This window comes from Canis lupus, chromosome 7 (assembly GCF_048164855.1).
Source record: "Canis lupus baileyi chromosome 7, mCanLup2.hap1, whole genome shotgun sequence".
Lineage (NCBI taxonomy): Eukaryota > Metazoa > Chordata > Mammalia > Carnivora > Canidae > Canis > Canis lupus.
This window is the reverse complement of record NC_132844.1, coordinates 60,545,106-60,565,011: the sequence shown is the minus strand read 5'-3', so window position 1 is coordinate 60,565,011 and position 19,906 is coordinate 60,545,106. Positions and strand designations below refer to the sequence as shown.

Genomic DNA, 19,906 nt, shown 5'->3' with positions numbered 1-19,906 from the left:
TAACAGTGACCTTTAATGTACGCACAAACTACCTGGAAGTCTTGCTAAAATGCAGATTCTGATTTAATATATCTGGGGTGGGGCCCTGATTTTGCATTTCAAACTCTCAGTGGCTTGCTGATGTTGCTGGTCTGAGGATTCAGCTTTGAGAATTAAAGACCTAGGAAACTGAGTGGGAACATATACCAAGTTCCTTGGTCATGTGCGCCACTGCATGTTTGGTCCATTTGAGGGCAGTCTTGTTATTGATAAATTCAGACAAGCTCATTTATATACCAACCAGAAGCACCACTAAGAAAGCAAGTGTCCCGTTCCCAATGAACAATTCCTCTAGTGGCAAAAATTTGGACATATAAACCTAAAGTAAAAAGTTGAGATAAAGTATAAGGAAGTAGGAGAACACAGAGAAGAGCCTCAAAAGGAGAAAAGCCATTTTGGAATCAGCCTCCACGTGCTCACTTGGAACACAAGACTTATGCAAGTGAGGACTAGTGTTATTTTTAAAAAGGAGACCCGAACTGGGAAAGAAACAAGACCTAATCCCTCATTTACTAACCACCACGATTTGAAGGAATACAAACAGATTACACTTTTGAGGTCCTTAAGGTAAAAGAATAAATAAATAAAACAATAGAAAAGCCATTATTCTAACTCACCTTATAAGAGCAAGCAAATTATCAAGAAGTTTCAGAATCTGTTCTGTGCAGGGGTTACGGAAGATTGGATTTCCACTGGGCGTATAACCCACCACGAATCCCCCAGCTTTGGCCTCTTCTAGGTCAGTGGGCCAGCAAGTTCGTTTCACAACACCCAGAATGCTATATACACAAAAGCTCATCTATAGAAAAACATAAAACAAAATATAAACATAAAGACGAAGAAAAATCAAAAGTGTTATTAAACATATGCAAGGTTACAGCAAATGTGATACCAGAGGCTGGAGAGAAGGAAAGGACCCCACCCCATCCTGTCCCTTCTTTTAAGATCAGTTTAAGAAGGGTCCCTTCATTTCTATCTTCAGGACCAGTAGTAGGCTCTAGAACATGAGGCTGTCCTTCAGAGGTTACAGTGAGCCTCTTGTAGGATCCCAATTAGAAGGTGGCCTGGACATGCTTCACAACCAAGTGTTTAGACCGCCAATATTTCACCTTATTTTTGGCTGACCTTATACCCTCCAGCTTCATACTTGACAGCTCTTGCCCTTATCCTCACTCATCATACTCCCAACCAACCTACTACTTGCCAGGTTAATTAGTAAGACTTTTCCAATATTGGAGCCAGGAAGAATGCTTATTTGAATAGTGAAGAACTGAAGAGTCTCAAGTTTACAAGTCAGACCATCTTTAGGACACTACATGCCAGACAGCAGTGGCAGGGAGGACTCCCACTGCTGACCCAATGCTGACCTAATTCCTCATTACACCTTTGGTCTTTGGAACTATTTAGAGATCCTTAAAGCCAAAATAATGACTTCAAAGAAAAGAACATCCACTCTGCTGTGGGAACTAATTCAGGAACTAGAATGACTAAAGAAGAGGGATGCCTAGGTGGCTCAGCGGTTGGGCGTCTGCTTTTGGCTCAGGGCCTGATCCTGAGGTCCTGAGATCGAGTCCCGCATTGGACTCCCTGCATGGAACCTGCTTCTCCCTGTGCCTCTGTCTCTGCTTCTCTCTGTGTCTCTCATGAATAAATAAAATCTTTAAAAAAAAAAAAAAAAAAAAAGAGAGACTAAGGAAGAAAAGAAAGGAGAAGCTTAGGGAAGTGGAGACTCCCAGATTTCTCACACACATAGGAAAAACATAAATCTGTAAGAAACTCTACAAATGGTAACACCCTACTCCTACCTGTAGCCACTGTAGCTTCCCATTCCCAGAAGAGCCGTACTCACTCGTGCACGGTTTAGACCACAGGGATCATCCAGGCCTGGGTCACAGCTCTGCCGATCAGCACCCACATAGGCAATAAAAGCATCAACATCTGACAGCACTCTGAAGGTTGGAGTGGGAAAGGCAAGTCATATCATGATTTTAAGAAGACAGTTTCTTCCACAAAAGCTAATAAGCTATGATTATTTGGCCCCAAAGAGCAGTTGTTATAGTGAGGAATTTAATCATATTGTCAGCTGTCATTTGAAGGCTGAAACTTCTCTTCCCACTTCTAAATGTCGTTAGCAAAAAGGATGCAAGCTTGAGAATGCTATGTGGGCACAGTGAGGGTCTGTGTGGCACCTATTTGGTATGGCCCCTCCTGGCTGCTCTCACTTCTCTGTACGGGCTAGGGCTGCCATGCAGACACTCTGCAGTGTACTCTGCAGCCTCATGACCATACTATCCATTTTTACTCATTTCTTCCCTTTCTCTACACCTCGGTAGAGAATAAAAGACTGCTTTTGGAAGACTTCAGATGTCACTGATGGGGCGCCACTACACCCAGATATCCTTACACTGCCACACTGGGCACAGCTCTTAGAATCTAGAATGGGCGCTCGAGTGCAGTGAGGGTCTGGGGCAAAGGCTCTCCTCTACCTGTGCATGTCTTCAGAAAGCCAGATGCTGGCCACTGGTGCCATCAGCTCCTCTAGGAACACCTTCTGACGCTCGTAGTTCTTGAATTGGTTGCTAATGAGAACCAGGGCTTCCATGAGGGCACACTTCTCCATTTGTGTCAAGAGTAACTCATTGGAGAGGAGTTGCTTCACATGGTTATAAAGCATGTCAAAATTGGGCTGCAGATTACAAAGAAAAAAACCCAAAGGTGGTGAAGGTCTAATTTTTAAGGAGAGGTGGGTCACTCAAGGAAGGTGGAAAGAGAATCAAGGCATTCCTAGGAAGGTCAGGCCTGTAAGACTGTCACTTAGTCATTTAGTTATAATGCTCTTCTTTTGCCTCAACAAGCAAGGCAATTTATGCAGGAGATGGCTCATGATGAATATTTGGGTAATTTTACTTTCCCATACTACAACTGTGGAAACAATAGGTCCTTTTTTCTATTTCAATTTTATAATATATTCACAGACAAAAATCAGCTTGTTTATATCATTAGACACATAACTACTGTGTATTTAGAGAAGAAATTTTTGGTTAATTTCTAATCTGGAATAGTACTAAATTTCCTACAGAAACCCTCTAAAAGAGGTTGGGATTTGCATCTGGCTTCTCTCAAGATTAGGCACACCATTTGGCAGTAAACAACAGCACACAGGAAAGATGTGTACATTGACAGGAAAAATCTGGTCATCTACATTGGAAAAGAACTATTCCTTTTGAAGGAATGTATCTGCATTTTTGACTCCACTACCAGGTAGGAGAGGAAGAAGGCACCGACTCAAGAATGCTTATTTGAAACGAAGCTACAGTTCCCAGTTTTCTCTTTATGTGAGGTATAATTAGGGCTGGATTTGTAGAGGAATGTAACTAAACTTGATAGGTCTCAGTGGCTACTTGGTCAGAGTGCAGTGGCTTACCAATACAAGCTGGGGGTAGTCACGACATGTCTTAATGATGGAGGAACAAGCATGTCTCCTCACATTCCTCACTGCTCGGGTTCTGGGGGCCTGAGAAGACATAGGCAAGAAACTTGGAGCACTTTTAATGTAATTTACAGATGCTGCATAGAATCACATAAAATATTTCCTTCAGGCAAATTCACAAATCAATTTTCACAACATGGGAGTTTAATGAAGTGACATTTATAGTCACTATGAATCCCCATGTTTACTGTTTTGTCTTAGAGTATCTCTTGAATAAAACACCATATTGTATGACCATCTCCTGCCTTTACTAACCCCTTCTCCTTATAAAAAAAACAATAATCTAGACTTAGGTGTTCAGCATTCATACTTTCGCTTTCCAGAAGTTAGGAATTGTTGGTTGAATTAAATGGTCTTACCTTACTTTCTTCAACAGTTTCAAAAGTGACAGATGAAAATAGCTACAAGGTAAGAAAGAAAAGGTTACTCATCAGTATCAAATGCATAAAGTATTTTTGAATAGTAGCATAAAGTTTCCAACAAAATCTCAAAAGTATAAACAATATACTAACAAAACGGTTTTCAACTGGTGTTACAAAGTTTCAGATGCTCATTTTCTCAGATAACTCTGCAAGAGGCTTGAATTCACAACTTTACCATCAAACATTTTATAAAGATGGAGATTAGAGAATCCCCAAACAATCGAAGCTATCAGCCAAACACTCAAGCTATAGTGATACTCTCTCTGATTCTACTGTGTAACTTCTCATCGACTCTTTAACCTAATACAGCGTTGACTACTGCCCTAAATCACCAGGAAGGAGTTATACTTTAACAAAGGTCTAATCAAGAAACCCAACGAAGTGGTGTCTGGGTGGCTCAGTCGGTTAAGTGTCTGCCTTCGGCTCAGGTCATGATCTCATGGTCCTGGGATTGAGCTCTGTGTGGGGCTCCCTGCTCATCAGGGAGTCTGCTTCTCCTCTCTCTGCCCCTCCCCTCTGCTTTCTCTCTCTCTTGCTCTCGTGAATAAAATCTTAAAAAAAAAGAAAAAGAAAAAGAAACCCAATAGATATTGCCTTGTTCTTAAAGAATTTCTGTTGTAATAAATGAGCCTATCTTTATGAAGTTCTGCTGATGTTTGTAACATGACATTTTGTCATTTATCTGCCCTTACCTTTTTTTTTTTTTTTTTTTAAGATTTATTCGTGAGAAACAGAGAGAGAGAGACAGAAGCAGAAACAGGCTCCATGCAGGGAGCCCGATGTGGGACTCGACCCCAAGACTCCAGGATCACACCCTGAGCCAAAGGCAGATGCTCAACCGCTGAGCTACCCAGGCGTCCCTATCTGCCTTTACCGTTATTCTTCTTTGGAGAATTCTCATTCTTCACCCTCCTCCCCCAGTGATGGTAACTCACAAAGTTTCCCTGCTTGAGCCACATGTCCAACTCTACATTCATATCACCCTCCTTCCTAGGGTTTCACCTCTGCTCTAAGCCCCTCTACAATAATGCCACCTTAATACTGTATTTTTGAGACTCTAGACCTTTAACTTCAAATAGCCAATTTACTATAGTGTCTTCTCCTGGATGTTGTACATATACTTCAAATGTAGTATTCCCAAACTGAACTCATCCCTCCTCCTCATTCTATGGATTCCATTATTCTTACTCAGGTACTGTTCTACTACTCACATAAACTGGAAACCCACAAACCATCCACACCAACCATCCCTCTCACAAATCCCTTTCTAATAAACTGACAGCATACTGAGACCCTTTCTTTAGGTATTCTCTTCCACTTCTCAGTACACTTGTCTATTAATTATAATGCCACATGGGTACAACAACTGTTTATGTGATTTTATTTCCAAAGAGAGTGCCTGAGGGGAAGTGAGGCTTTTCTACCAGCATGGTGCCTAATTTGCAGTAAGTATTGAATACCTGATGAATGACTAAATGACGGTTTTATTGGCTTGTCTCAAAGACTCTCGAAAACAGTCTCAAAAAATTAGTTCAAAAATATCCAACCAAAGTTTAAAAAGGAGATGGAATTTACCTTAGAGAAGACCTGGGGCAGGAACTCTGGTCTGTAGGTGACAAATGGAAAGAGTGCTGAGACATTAGTGAGGACACAGGACAGGATGAGAGGATCCTTGGTGTCAAAGTTCAGGACCATTTGCAACAGCTCTATTCCATCATTAACAGGAACAGCCTGCATTACAGACAATGAAAAGGATGTTGACATGGCTGATAAGCACTTCTGGTAAAATTTCCTTTAGGCTTTGGTTTTATATACTGCTTTTCAACCTGGAAATTCCAAGCATTACCCCATGTTATTAAAACTTTTCCTAAATGACGCGACCACATGCCATCTTAAGAATGTGGCTTTTCGGGAACCCTGGGTGGCGCAGCGGTTTAGCGCCTGCCTTTGGCCCAGAGCGCGATCCTGGAGACCCGGGATCGAATCCCACGTCGGGCTCCCGGTGCATGGAACCTGCTTCTCCCTCTGCCTGTGTCTCTGCCTCTCTCTCTCTCTCTCTGTGTGACTATCATAAATAAATAAAAATTAAAAAAGAAAAAAAAAAGATTAAGAATATTAAAAAAAAAAAGAATGTGGCTTTTCCTAATACTAGAAAGTGAGAACATTGCTGTTCATTAGTGCTAATACATCTTTGTGGGAAAAATTTTTGGCTACATTTTCGATTATTTCATTTGGGGGACAGACTTTTGGGGATGGCTATAATTACTGAATCAAGAGGTATGAAAATTTCTAAGTCAAATTGTTTTTCTTCTTTACAGGTTTTATCAGTTGATTCTCTGTTCACCAATATGCCCTTCTTACCATGTTCTCAGCAGCAGTTTGAGTTTATTCTCTAAAGCTTTTGCAGTAAATAAAAAGAGTTTATTTAAAATTTGCATTTTGGGATGCCTGGGTGGCTCAGTGGTTGAGCATCTGCCTTCAGCTCAGGTCATGATCCCAGGGTCCTGGATCAAGTCTCGCACTGGGCTCCCTACAGGAAGCCTGCTTCTCCTTCTGCCTGTGTCTTTGCCTCTCATGAATAAATAAATAGTTTTTAAAAAATTTGTATTTCTTCAGTTGCTAATGAGGACTGAATTTTTTCATATTTATTAATGACTTTAGTTTCCCCTCTCTATATAAATCTGATATCTTTTAACTCTTTCTTCATTAGGTTCTTGTGCTTTTATTAATTTGTGTATAAAGAACAAAATCTTATTGTGAAATATTCCAGACCTTTAGAAAAGTATAAGCAATACTTTAATAACTCTCCATGTGATGACCTGGAGATGTACAATGTTACTCATAGAGTGGCTGCTCTGTGTACATATCTTCCTCTTCAGCCCTAGAGGTGGCCACTATCCTGAATTTGGTGTTCACAATGTCAAGGATTCCATCATTTCTGTGTACTTCTGTCACAAATGTATATATTCATAATTACACAGAAAATTGTATGTTTTGGGGTCAACATAGTGTTTGTGAGAATCATCCTTGGGACAGCTGAGTGGCTTAGCGATTGGGCATCTGCCTTTGGTTCAGGGTGAGTTCCGGATTCCTGAGATCAAGTCCCACATCGGGATCCTTGCATGGAACCTGCTTCTCTTTCTGCGTCTCTCATGAATAAGTAAATAAATAAAAATCTTAAAAAAAAAAAAAAGAATCATCCTTATCCATAGCATATCCGAGTTCCTTTTCACTGCTATAATCTATTCTGTATAATCTATTGAGGGATATTAAGTTTTTTCCTTGGCTCAACACACAAGCATTCTATAGAACGTTGGTGCCTCAATGCAGATACAGAGTTTCTTCAGAACACTTAGGAATGAAGTTGCTGGGTTATAAGGCTAGGCATTTTCAACTAGTATTGTCAAATTATTCTCTAATGTTGTGATATCAATCGTACTCAAAAAGTAATGTTTAGGAAATAGACTTTTTTTATAGTAAGAGTACTAATCCCATCATATTTATTGCAAATATTGTTCCAAGTTTGCCTTTCAAAGTTTATTTCATGTTTTTTAAAAAGTGGTTAAAACCATTCACTTTTTTGTGATTACTTTCATTGTTTTTCAACTTAGGGACCTTTCCCCAAACAGTTAATTTTACCTAATGCTATTTATTAAATTATCAAATCCTTCTCAATTTCTTTGGGATGCTTATATATACCCCAGGTTGTTTCTGGGCTATTTTGTCCCAATGAACCATATCTAATGTCAGTACACACTCTGCCTTTAAAATATTACTCAGCCATTAGAAACGACGAATACCACCATCTGCTTCAATGTGGATAGAACTGGAGGGTATTATACTGAGTGAAGTAAGTCAATCAGAGAAGAACAATTATTATATGGTTTCATTCATTTGGGGAATATAAAAAATAGTGAAAGGGATTTAAAGGGGAAAGGAGAGAAAATGAGTGGGAAAAATCAGAGGGGACAGAACACGAGAGACTCCTAACTCTGGGAAACAAACAAAGGGTAGTGGAAGGGGAGGTGGGCGGGGAGATGAGGTGACTGGGTGATGGGCACTGAGGGGGGCACTTGATGGGATGAGCACTGGGTGTTATACTCTATGTTGGCAAATAGAACCCTAATAAAAATATACAAAAAAATAAAATATCACAGCTTTATATTTTACTATCTGAGGCAAATTAATCCTTATCTTTTTTAAAAAATTTGATTTTTTTCCCCTTCTAAAGCTATTCCCTGTATGGATCCATTGCCAAAGTGAGTCTTCTGGAAATATAAACTCAGCTAATGCCACTACAAATGAGAGGAATAGCTTTTCAAAAAACTATTTTTTAAAAAAGATTTTATTTATTTGAGAGAGAGAAAGAGAGAAAGCAAGCACAAGCAGGGGGAGTGGCAGGCAGAGGGAGAGAGAAAAGCAGACTCCCCTCTGAGCAGGGAGCCCAATGTGGTGTTTAATCCCAGGACCCCCAGGACCATGACCTGAGCCGAAGGTAGATGCTTCCCGCCCCCGCCCCGAAGGTAGATGCTTAACCGACTAAGCCACCCAGGTGCCTATTTGGTGGTCGTGATCTCATGGGTCCTAGGATTAAGTCCTACGTCTGTTCCTCCCTATCCTTCTGTGCACTTTCTCTCTCAAATAAATAAAATCTTTAAAACAAAGCTCTTTTAGCCAAAGAATCTCTTAGTCAAATTCTTTCACAGGCTACCAGCCAGGCTCCTCTGACAGACCCTGCATGAGGGTGAGGATTGAGAAGAAAGTGAGCAATGATGCAGAGTCAGAAACTGAAAGTAGCAAGTGGGAATGTAACAGGCTAAGATCTGTCACTTGCACACTCCTAGAACATATAAAGTGTTACAGTTTCCTTTACAAGTAGTAATTTCATCATACACACATTCATCAGAAACTCACTTTTCTTGATTAATAATGCTTCATTCTGACCCATTTCACTTTGGTGAAGAACAAAAGGTTTGGGAGTCAAAGGTTTACTTTAAGTCACTAATAAAAGCCTAAATAGGATTCTCCTGAGGAAAAGAATTTTGTTCTGTTTTCTTTCTTTCTTTTTTTTTTTTTTAAGATTTATTTATTTATGAGAGAGAATGAGAGAGAGAGAGGCAGAGACACAGGCAGAGGGAGAAGCAGGCTCCATACCAGGAGCCCGACGCGGGATTCGATCCCGGGACTCCCGGATCGGGCCCTGGGCCAAAGGCAGGCGCCAAACCGCTGAGCCACCCAGGGATCCCTGTTCTGTTTTCTCCCTATCAACTTTTCTGACTCCTACTCAGTTTCTAATTGTTACCTTTGCTTTGTCCCCAGCTCATATCTTTCTCTCATATGCTATCTAAACTTTTTGTACCTTTTGACCAACTAATATTTGGCATTTTGACCAAATATCATCATATTCAAGGACATATCATACAATCCAGCCTACAACCAACTAGGCACCCCCCATGCCCCAGTGCCCAATACTGCCAGTCCTTTCATACAATTTAAAGACAAATATATCTGAAAAATCCTGAAAATTCTTTTGATTTCCAGCAGGATCATACCCAAATATGTGGATCCATCAGTGTCTAACTTTAAAAATGGCAGGAAAGGAAACCCCAGGGCCATTTCCCTTGATTTAATAAAGGGCTTTCTTGATTAGATAGTCCCCACCTAAACATAAAAAAGGGCTCATTTAGTAAAAAATGCAGGATCCAAGAAGGATTTCCTTCCTAAACTTTGGAAAAACTCTGAATACCATCATTTCAAACTCAAATCAATATATAAGTAGATGAAGTTAATGATTATAAGTTCTAATTTGTTAACATGCCATTTGTGAGAAAATATACTGTATCCCACTTATCTTCAAGGGATTTAGATTTTTCTAACAACTAACCTGAAATATACTAAAACGTAATCATCCTGAAATGAGCAATCTAATGCTTTAACCCAGTTAATTACAGCTGCATCTAAGGTAGATAATGGGGGTGCCTGGGTGGCTTAGTCCGTTAAGCATCTGCCTTCAGCTGAGACCATGATCCCAAGGTCCTGGAGAGCCCCCATGTTGGGATCCCTGCTCAGTGGGAAGTCTGCTTCTCCCTCTCCTTCTCCCCTTGCTCATGTTCTCTCATTATCTCTGATAAATAAAATGTTAAAAAAAATAAGACAGAAAGGGTGATAGGTCACATGAAGCATACAAAACAAGACCACTGGGATCCCTGGGTGGCTCAGTGGTTTGGCGCCTGCCTTTGGCCCAGGGCACGATCCTGGAATCCCGGGATCGAGTCCCACGTCGGGCTCCCTGCATGGAGCCTGCCTCTCTCTCTCTCTCTCTCTCTCTCTCTGTGTTTTATCATGAATAATAAATAAATAAATCTTTTAAAAAAACAAAATAAAACAAGACCACTATATTCAGATCATTAAGGGAAGAGGACACTGATCAACTAACAAGAACATTGGGTTTATCTGCTATAAACTAAAAGGATACTTAATGGCAAACGTCTCTGAAGATTTTTTCAATTCAAGATTACCCTTGCTGTTCTCCCTGGAATAGTCATCTTAACCTGTACTTCACTGTATGAACAGGCTTGTCTTACTATCCCCTTAACATAAATACTAACCACTGTAGGCTTGGAGTCAAACCTGAGTTTGGGGCCCAGCCCTGCTGTTTACTAGAGATTTGAACTTGAGTATGTTATTTAATCTCTCTGATTCAACATTTCCTCTTCTGTGAGATGCATACCCACAGATTTTCCTATTCTTCTGTCAGTTCTAAAAAGATCAAAATCAGCTCAGCCGTTGAGTGTCTGCCTTCGGCTCAGAGCATGATCCTGGAGTCCAGGATCAAGTCCCACATTGGGCTCCTTGCAGGGAGCCTGCTTTTCCCTCTGCCTATGTCTCTGCCTCTCTCTGTGTGTCTCATGAATAAATAAATAAAATCTTAAAAAAAAAATCAAAATCATTATGCAATCAGGATAGAAAACACTTACTTACTTCTTTATCTAATGTCCGAAACATCTGGTTGATCACACTTTCCAAAAAAAAAGTCATGGCTTCCCATTGCACGAATGAAGACGAGAAGATGGAGCAGAGGCCACCTTCTCCAGTTCCAGCTGTAGGAGAACAGAGTTGTAAAACACAAACACATACAAGTGTGCAAACACAACTGCAGGATCACAGAAGACACCAGAGAGATAATGGGGACTTAGGGACCACTTAATTTCACAGTTGAAAGAACAAAATAATCGAATCCCTCGCAGCCTGGGGAATAAAAAGAATGAAAAGTAGAGAGAGGGCCTATCCAGCCTCCACCTTCCATAATGAGCTGTCAAAATTCACCTCTGTGAGTCCTATCTATAAAACCACTTTGAGGGATGCCTGGGTGGCTTAGTGGTTAGCGTCTGCCTTTGGCACAGGTTGTGATCCGGGGTCCAGGGATTGAATCCTAAATTGGGCTCCCTGTAGGGAGCCTGCTTCTCCCTTGTGTCTCTCATGAATAAATAAATAAAATCTTTAAAAAAAGCCCACTTTGAATATTGAATGAGGATAAACATAAGCATCAGAAACAGTGTCTGGTCAATCACAGGCAACTGATAAATATCAATTAATTTCTCCCTTCCTTGTTCTTTTTAACCTGTCCATGAGAATCTAAATAATTAGGATATTTGAGACCATAAAGAATCCCTCCATGAAAAACTGGTATAAGACACAAAATGTTGCTTCGTATCTAGCAGCCTCCTGACAACTTCAAGTTCTAGAGAACTGTGCCACCCTCAAGTTCATAGGTATCATCAAAGTACATCACTCAAACAGCAAGGTACAGACGAAAAGATTTATCTACTTTTCTTGCTTCCATATAGTATTCCCATTTACTAGCTTTATCTTGGTGCAACATATTTGGGCCTCTACAAACATTCAAGTTAACCAGATACCACAGACCTTGAGAGTCAGTTGTAAATACCCAAAACAGAATGTTAAATCCCATATATATATATATATATATATATATATATATATACCAAGTTAACTAGTGTAGCTAGTAACTGACTATAAATATGGAACATTTCTAAAGGAGTGCCTTATACCTTCTCCTGTCACCCACAGCATGCATTAATTAGTAAGACAACAGACAGAAGATATGGAATACAGAGAAGTTACCCAGCTTATGCATTTGAGTACAAAAGTGTTATTTTGATTTTGTATAAAGCAGCAGTTCCAAAAGCTTTGAGGTGGCTGAGTGATACAGAAAGTCCTTGTACTGCTTCTATTATGCCTAATGATGCATTCTTTCTGAGTTTAGGAGTGGTTCTATGCAAAAACTTAGTAGAAAAGCTTTAAAAAGTCTAGACATGCAATTTAATAAAATGGTGTCTAAACTGAAGTAATATAATAAACAATGAGCAACTGGTTGTTTTTTTAGAAAAGAAAAATGAAGGCAAGACTGACAAGGACATGTTTTTTTTTTTTTTTTTTTTAAGGACATGTTTTTACTATAATTTAAACATTTTTGAATGCTGTTAGCATGTTGTTCTGAAGTGTGGCTTACAAGGCTTATTTCCTATGTATATTTGATACAATACTTCACTAATATTTAAAAATAAAAAAACCTTACAGTTTACGGATCCAGTATCAACAGAAGTTGACAGCTGATATTTTAGCCACTCCCCAGCCATCTGGAAGCTAGTCTTAGGATCCAAACGACATGCTAACCTCATTACCTCTCCTTGTTGGGCCCGGGAGGCTGCCAAAAGAAAGACATAAATCAGTAACTGGCAGACAATAAGTACTAATGTTCATTCATTTATCCATCCCAGGTGGAAAATATTCAAAGAAACTTTTGTTCTGCGGATTTATGCCTTGAATGTAACAAATGTTCAATAAAGATTAACAAATTCAGAAATTTTCAAAAGTAAATTGTTTCTGGAAGCTGCTCTACCAGCTTAATCCTCTAAGAGGCAAACTAAAAGTGGTCTCCCATTTCTGTTGGAATTAATAACAGACAAGGTTGGTAGAGATGCAAACAATGTGGGTACTATGGTAAACAGCCTGGCGGTTTCTCAAAACATTAAACATGAAATTACTGTATGACTGAATATAGGCATACGACCCAAGAGAAATAAAAACATGTTTCTACTTGACTTGTACACAAACGGTATAGCAACATTATTATTTTTTAAAGTAAGCTAGAGGGCAGCCCCAGTGGCGCAGCGGTTTAGCGCCGCCTGCAGCCCAGGGTGTGATCCTGGAGACCCCGGGATCGAGACCCACATCGGGCTCCCTGCATGGAGCCTGCTTCTCCCTCTGCCTGTGTCTCTGTCTCTCTCTCTAGCTGTGTCTCTATGAATAAATAAATAAAATCTTTAAAAAAAAAAAAATAAATAAAGTAAGCTAGAGGCCCAATGTGAGGCTTGAACTCATAACCCCAAGATCAAGAGGTGCATGCTCTACTGACGAGGCCAGCCAGGCACCCCAATAGCAGCATTATTCCCAACAGCCAAGAAGTAGAAACGACTCAAATATCCATCAACTTATGAAATAGATAAAATGTGGTATGCTCATACGATGAAATATTGGCAATAAAAAGAAATGAAGTATTGATACATGCCACAATATTGGTGAATTAAAAAAAAAAAAAAAACCTAAGTGGAAGAAGGCGGTATAAAAGACCATATAATGTATAATCTGTTAATATGAAATGTTCAGGATAGCTGAAATACAGAAACAGAAAGTGGATTGATTACTGGTTGCTTGGAGCTGGGAAGGATGAAGGGACTGGGAATAGCTGACTGCAAGCGGGCACAGGGATTCTTGGGGTCATGAAAATATACTGAAATTGAGCCAATAGTTGCACAACTTTAAACATACAAAAAAAACCACTGAATTGTATACTATAAATGAGCGAATTGTATGGTAAACAAATTATAACTCCTAAAGCTGCTATTTGAAAAAAGGGGGGGTGGGGAGGAGAAGCAGCCAAGCTACAGAAAACCGAGAACAGACTTAGGTTATCAGAATATATGAGTTTTTCTTCTTTTTTAGAAGACCAGCAAGATAAAGTAGTATTTAATCCTAGCTATAAAAAAAATTTAAGTGGGGATCCCTGGGTGGCGCAGCGGTTTGGTGCCTGCCTTTGGCCCAGGGCGCGATCCTGGAGATCCGGGATCAAATCCCACGTCAGGCTCCCGGTGCATGGAGCCTGCTTCTCCCTCTGCCTGTGTCTCTGCCTCTCTCTCTCTCACTGTGTGCCTATCATGAATAAATAAAAATTAAAAAAAAAAAAAATTAAGTGCCTTACATATAGCTTCTATGCCTAAACATCAAAGCCCAAAGGCTGTGTGTATGTGCACACATACCTGTGCATGTAATGCACGTGCAAAAAAGAGAATACTATGCCGGAAATGAGTGCAATCTCAGTACCTGCTGCAATGTGAAACTAGAGATTAAACAGGCTGCTTGTCCAGATCTTAGACCCTTGAACATACAACCCCAAGGGTCATGCACCATGATTTTTAACACTAGATCCCATTCTCAGACTACTGGAAGAAATTCCAGGCCACTATCACTTACAGTTGAAGAAAGCATTGAAGTCCTCATCACTATCAAAATCAAATCGAGAGTATTCACAGCTAGGACTGTCTGTTTTAGAAGGAAAGCCCATCTGCAAAGAGAAAGAGAATTGGGGTAGGTGATAAAAACAGACCTACCAAAAGAGGGTTACATTCTAGGAGCTAAAGCATTTTCTAAATTTAAAAAGTATTACGGTTTGAATAAGATCTTTTATAATAAATAACTACTTCTGGTCTACCTCAAGCCCACAATTTTCTCCTAGTTTCAATAATCCTGAGAATAGTAGAAAAAAGAACACGCATTTGATATTCTCCTCCAGATTCCTTAGGGAGAGTTAAACTCTGGAGTTTAGGATGAGTATAAAGCTGTCCCAAAACAAAGTGCTAATACAGCATGTAATAAGCAAAAAAGAACTGAAAACTATTTGTCTCCTTAAGTGCTGAACCCTGGGACTAAGCACGGAACTTTGGATGTTTCACTCAAAAAGTACTAAAGACCATGGAGAGAATTAGGACAGAGTATGCCATGTGTTTGGTGTATTCCCTGAGGAATAGGTCCCATTCTCTGATTTTTATAAATCAAGGCTAAGCCATCTGTCGTCTGCCAAGAGCCCTTAGCCAATCTCAGGGGATTCAGAAGCAATTCTACCAAAGTGATGTGCCATTTGCTTTCACTTTCTGTCCTCCCTTCTCACTCACCTTCAGATCCTCACTAGATCTTCAGAAACAATCACATCTGACTTCCTCTTGGAATCTTGGCTCCACCCTGCCTGCTTTTAAACTGTGAAAAGCATTATCCCATTGCATGGGCATGGGTCACTGCTCTTGTCCTATTTCTTCCTAGCATCTAGCCCAATACTTTGTATATAAGTGCTCCAAAAATAGGAAAATGTAGATCTAATAACTAGTTTGGACTTCTTTTTTCCAGGCGAATAAGAGAATAATGCCCAAGGATGGGATCCTGGTGACCAAGATGGGCTGTCAGTGATGCCAATCTAAGTCTCATTATGTGTATCCACCTACATTCTATGTGTTGTGTGTGTGTGCTTTAAGATTTATTTATTTGAAAGAGAGAGAGAGAGAGAGAGAGAGAGAGAGAAAGCAGGGCGAGGGGCAGAGGGAGACAAAGAATCCCAACCAGATACTCTGCTGAGTGTGGAGCTCGATGCAGAGCTCAATCCCACAACTCTGAGGATCATGACCTAAGCAGAAATCAAGAGTAAGACGCTTAATGGACTGAGCCACCCAGGTACCCCCATTCCACATTTTGATTCCCACTGCCTACCTTGACCAAGTTAGTCATAGAAGCACGAAGATATTTTGGTATTATTGCTAATAGCAAAGGATCACGGGATAAGATCTCATGCCGGAAAAGGGCCCCCCAAGTCATTTGGGTTGAAGAGCGTAGAAACTAAAGGGGGAAATAAAAAAGGAAAAAAAAAAAAGGAAAACTTCAGTTGAAGGATTTGGATTTTATATAAACAAGGTCATTACTCAGCCCAGCAATTATCAATATTTTTTTATGGAAACAAATCTCTGTAATACTTCTTAATTGTCCATATTGTACTGCATCAGTAATGACTGCCTATTACAGACCACATATTGATAAGACAGGCTGTGGGTCAGGTGCAATTCCTGGAGTATTAGATGAGCTCTACCACTTTTTCTTCTTTTTTATCCTATGTAAGCTCTACACCTGATGTAGGGCTTGAATGACCTAAAGGTTAAGAGTCCTATGCTCTACCAACTAAGCCAGCTAGTCACCCCTCTACTTTAAGGGCAAAGAAGGATATGGGAATCTCAGGGTGGTATTACAAGGAAAACTTTAAATGTGGGCAATTAATTTTGTAACACAATCAAGATTTTTGCATTTAAAATGCCTTTAGTAGCAAATCACCTGGGACATACTTCATCTGACTGTACATCAGCAGACACCTGAGGGGAAAAGCTTCTGACCTAGATGGTGTGACAACCTGGCTCAGGAGGAAGACTCAACAATTGTCTTAATGAAATCACACTATTATTATTTCCTAGGGCTTCAAGAGTGACATTTTATACACAAGCTGCTAATTACTTCAAACCACAGTGCTTGATTTTGGTTTACACCTAACTAAACTTTTGAGATGTTGCCTGCATAAAGTTTACCTGACTTGGATGGGTGGTGAAAGCAAGAAAAGATTCCAGGTATTTTCCAAAGTTTGCTGGTGTTTCTACATCAGAATCCACACCCTGAGAGACAAAAAGACCACCACATTAGTGACGTTCATGGCGGGTAGAAGAAAACAGTGGGAGGAGTAGGGTGACAAACACAGCTGACTCTTGAACACAGGGGCTAAGGGTCAAAAATCCACATATGACTTTTTATTCCCCCCAAACTTAATTACTAATAGCCTCCTATAAGTCGGAGGCCTTACTGATAACATAAACTGTCGATTAACACATGTTTTTTATATATATTATATACTGTGTCCTTACAATAAAGGAAGCTAAAGAAAAAAATTGTTATTAAGGATATTCTAAGAGAGAAAATACATTTACAGAATTGCACTGTATTTATCAAAAAATATCTGTGTATAAGTGGACCCATGCAGTTCAAACCTGTGTCGTTCGAGGGTCAACTGTACAGAACTTAAACCCTCACAAATTTCAGTTCTGAAAGGACTTTATACTTCCTTGTGACCTAAGGAAGGCATCGATTCAAGGGCTAAAAACAGGAAAGGTGCTTTACCTCCTTAATCATCATCATTAAAACTCATTCTGTGGTCAAATACTAAAATGAAAAAGAGCATTCATTTCAGAAATCACAGAAAGAAAAAAATCTGTATTATTTCTTCACACCTAGACTATTCACATCTCTGTGACCAAATCTATTAAATAACCACTTGATGGTATACATTGTATGTCTGAAGCTCTATCCTCCCCTACCATTCAAACCACCACAAAAAGACATAACATCAGACGCAAATGTCGGTATCAATGTCCTATCTCTCAACTTGTAAGACAAGTTATTAAATAGTTCCCTAAAGACAGGTATTTTTAGGTCAATCACACTAACGTTTTCTTTTATGATCAATTATACAACCCTTTAAACTTGGAAGAAGGGTTTTTTATTCAAACGCGTAATATTTCATGATCTAATAGAATTTTAAAGGGTAATGCATTCAGCAAACTGATGTACTATAAGAACCTTAAGTACCAAAATTCATAAGAATAGCAACGTTGACTTTATGGAATAATGGACGTGGGTGTTTCCTGTTAACATCAATAACTGACTTGTTAAAAGAAATATACAGCATTCAACCCATTATAATTTAATCTATAAAAGTCATATGAAATAATCTGTAGGGCAATGCTCCACAAAGCTAAAATTAATGGCACGTTTCACTCATTATACAAATATAACTTTCTAAATGCTCTGATCAAATGGCCCTGAAACTCTCCAGAAAATAAGTGCTCACCAGCAATGCACAGAGCTGATTGCCCAGAGCACACAACACCTGACAGAGTCTCTTCAGGAAGACATAATGTTTTTCTACCAAGCCTCCTCCATCAGCAGTCCTGTAAGATGAGAAAATAGTGAGATTAGTTGCACATCAAGACAACCAAAAGGATTCCCACCAAATGGAGCTATATGTGGTCTGTGCTTCGACATTCAAATTTCTGTTGAGTATTAAAGTTAAAAAAAAAAAACTCAAGCCAAACACTGAAGATCAATGAAGAACAGGGTTCAATGTAATCTTATCCCTCAAAGAAGCACTCTAATTATGCACATTAAATGGTCCTTGATTATTTTGGATTAATAACATAAACTCCGGGCATGACTGCATACAACAATGCATATATTTATAGACATTCATTGATACCCAGGGAGGACTTAAAGAGACATGCCTAGGAACAATCCCTTATGCCACTGACAAAATTAAAAGGACTATAATTGAAAGAAAGAAAAGACAAGCCACAGACTGGGAGAAAATATTTGCAATGTCACATCGAAAAAAAGACTGTTATCCAAGATATATAATGAACTTTAAAACTCAACAATAAGAAAACAACCTGATCAAAAAATAGACCAAAGAGCTTAAGAGACATCTCTCCAAAGAGATACAGATGACAAACATATTTATATGAATTGCAAATTCAAATAAGATACCACCACATATCTATTAGAGTGGCCAAAATTCAGACCATTGACAACACCAAACGCTGCCAAGGATGTGGAACGAAAGTAACTCTCATTCATTGCTGGTGAGAATGCAAAAATGATATAGACACTTTGAAAACAATTTGAGTTTCTTATAAAACTAAGCATACTCTTAACAACCCAGCAATCATGCTTCTTATTTACCAAAGGAGTTGAAAACACGTTCACACAAAGACCTACATGTTTTTAACATGTTAAACCTACATGTTTATTGCAACTTTATTCATAAGTGGCAAAATTTGGAAGCAACCAAGATGTCTTCTGGCAGGTGAACGGATAAACTGGTACAGCCAGACAATGCAATATTATTCACTGCTAACAAGGAATGAGCTATCAAGCTATGAAAACACATGGAAAAACTCTAAATGCATGTTACCAACTGAAAGAAGTCAATCTGAAAAGATTATATACTATATTATTCCAACTATATGACAATCTGGAAAAGGCAAAATTATGGAGAAAGTAAAAAAGATCAGATCAGTTGTTGCCAGAGGCTGGGGTAGGGGAGGAGAGATGAATAGGCAGAGCACAAAGGATTTTTGGGGGGCAGTGAAAATACTCTGTACAATACTACAACGATACAGGTTACTACACATTTGTTGAAACCCACAGAACTGTACCTATGGAATGTACAACACCCAACATGAACCCTAAAGTAAACTATGGACTTTGGATGATTATAATGTGTCCATGTAGTTCATCAATTATAACAAATGTTATAAACTACTCTGGTTGGTGATGTTGGTAATGGAGGAGGCTATGCGTGGGGGGTAGGCATGTGGCATCACAGAAATCTCTGTACCTTTATTGAATTTTGCTATGAACTTGAAATGGCTCTAAAAAAAGTCTTAAAAAAATTATAACTTATTTGGTGGCAAAACTGGACCTGAAATGATGTAAGACTATTCACACTAATAAGAATTAACAATAACTGGGACGCTTGGGTGGCTTAGTGGTTGAGCATCTGCCTTTGGCTTGGGGCGTGATCCCAGGGTCCTGGGATTGAGTCCTGCATCGGGCTCCCTGCATGGAGCCAAGCTTCTCCCTCTGCCTATGTCTCTGCCTCTCTCTGCATCTCTCATGAACGGAAAAATAAAATCTAAAGAAAAAAAAATTAAAAGAAGTAATAATAACTAGTATGTACAGCAGCCATATTAGCTGTGTTCCAGATGCAGCGGAGTATAACGTAAAAAGCATGGGC

The 19,906-nt window shown here is 39.4% G+C and overlaps 1 protein-coding gene across 2 annotated transcripts in view; it reads right to left on the bottom strand.

Moving 5' to 3' along the window:
- Positions 1-19,906, bottom strand: part of XPO5 (exportin 5) — a 51,372-nt gene that overhangs the window by 20,175 nt on the left and 11,291 nt on the right. For both annotated transcript variants that reach the window (XM_072832881.1, XM_072832882.1), the window contains 12 exons: positions 17,963-18,062; positions 16,650-16,733; positions 15,790-15,915; positions 14,506-14,596; positions 12,551-12,679; positions 10,933-11,051; positions 5,527-5,682; positions 3,889-3,930; positions 3,464-3,553; positions 2,526-2,725; positions 1,889-1,988; positions 657-838 (listed from right to left, as the gene is read on the bottom strand). In XM_072832881.1, coding sequence (XP_072688982.1) covers positions 657-838; positions 1,889-1,988; positions 2,526-2,725; positions 3,464-3,553; positions 3,889-3,930; positions 5,527-5,682; positions 10,933-11,051; positions 12,551-12,679; positions 14,506-14,596; positions 15,790-15,915; positions 16,650-16,733; positions 17,963-18,062 — 1,419 coding nt within the window. The remainder of the gene's footprint in view (positions 1-656; positions 839-1,888; positions 1,989-2,525; positions 2,726-3,463; positions 3,554-3,888; positions 3,931-5,526; positions 5,683-10,932; positions 11,052-12,550; positions 12,680-14,505; positions 14,597-15,789; positions 15,916-16,649; positions 16,734-17,962; positions 18,063-19,906) is intronic.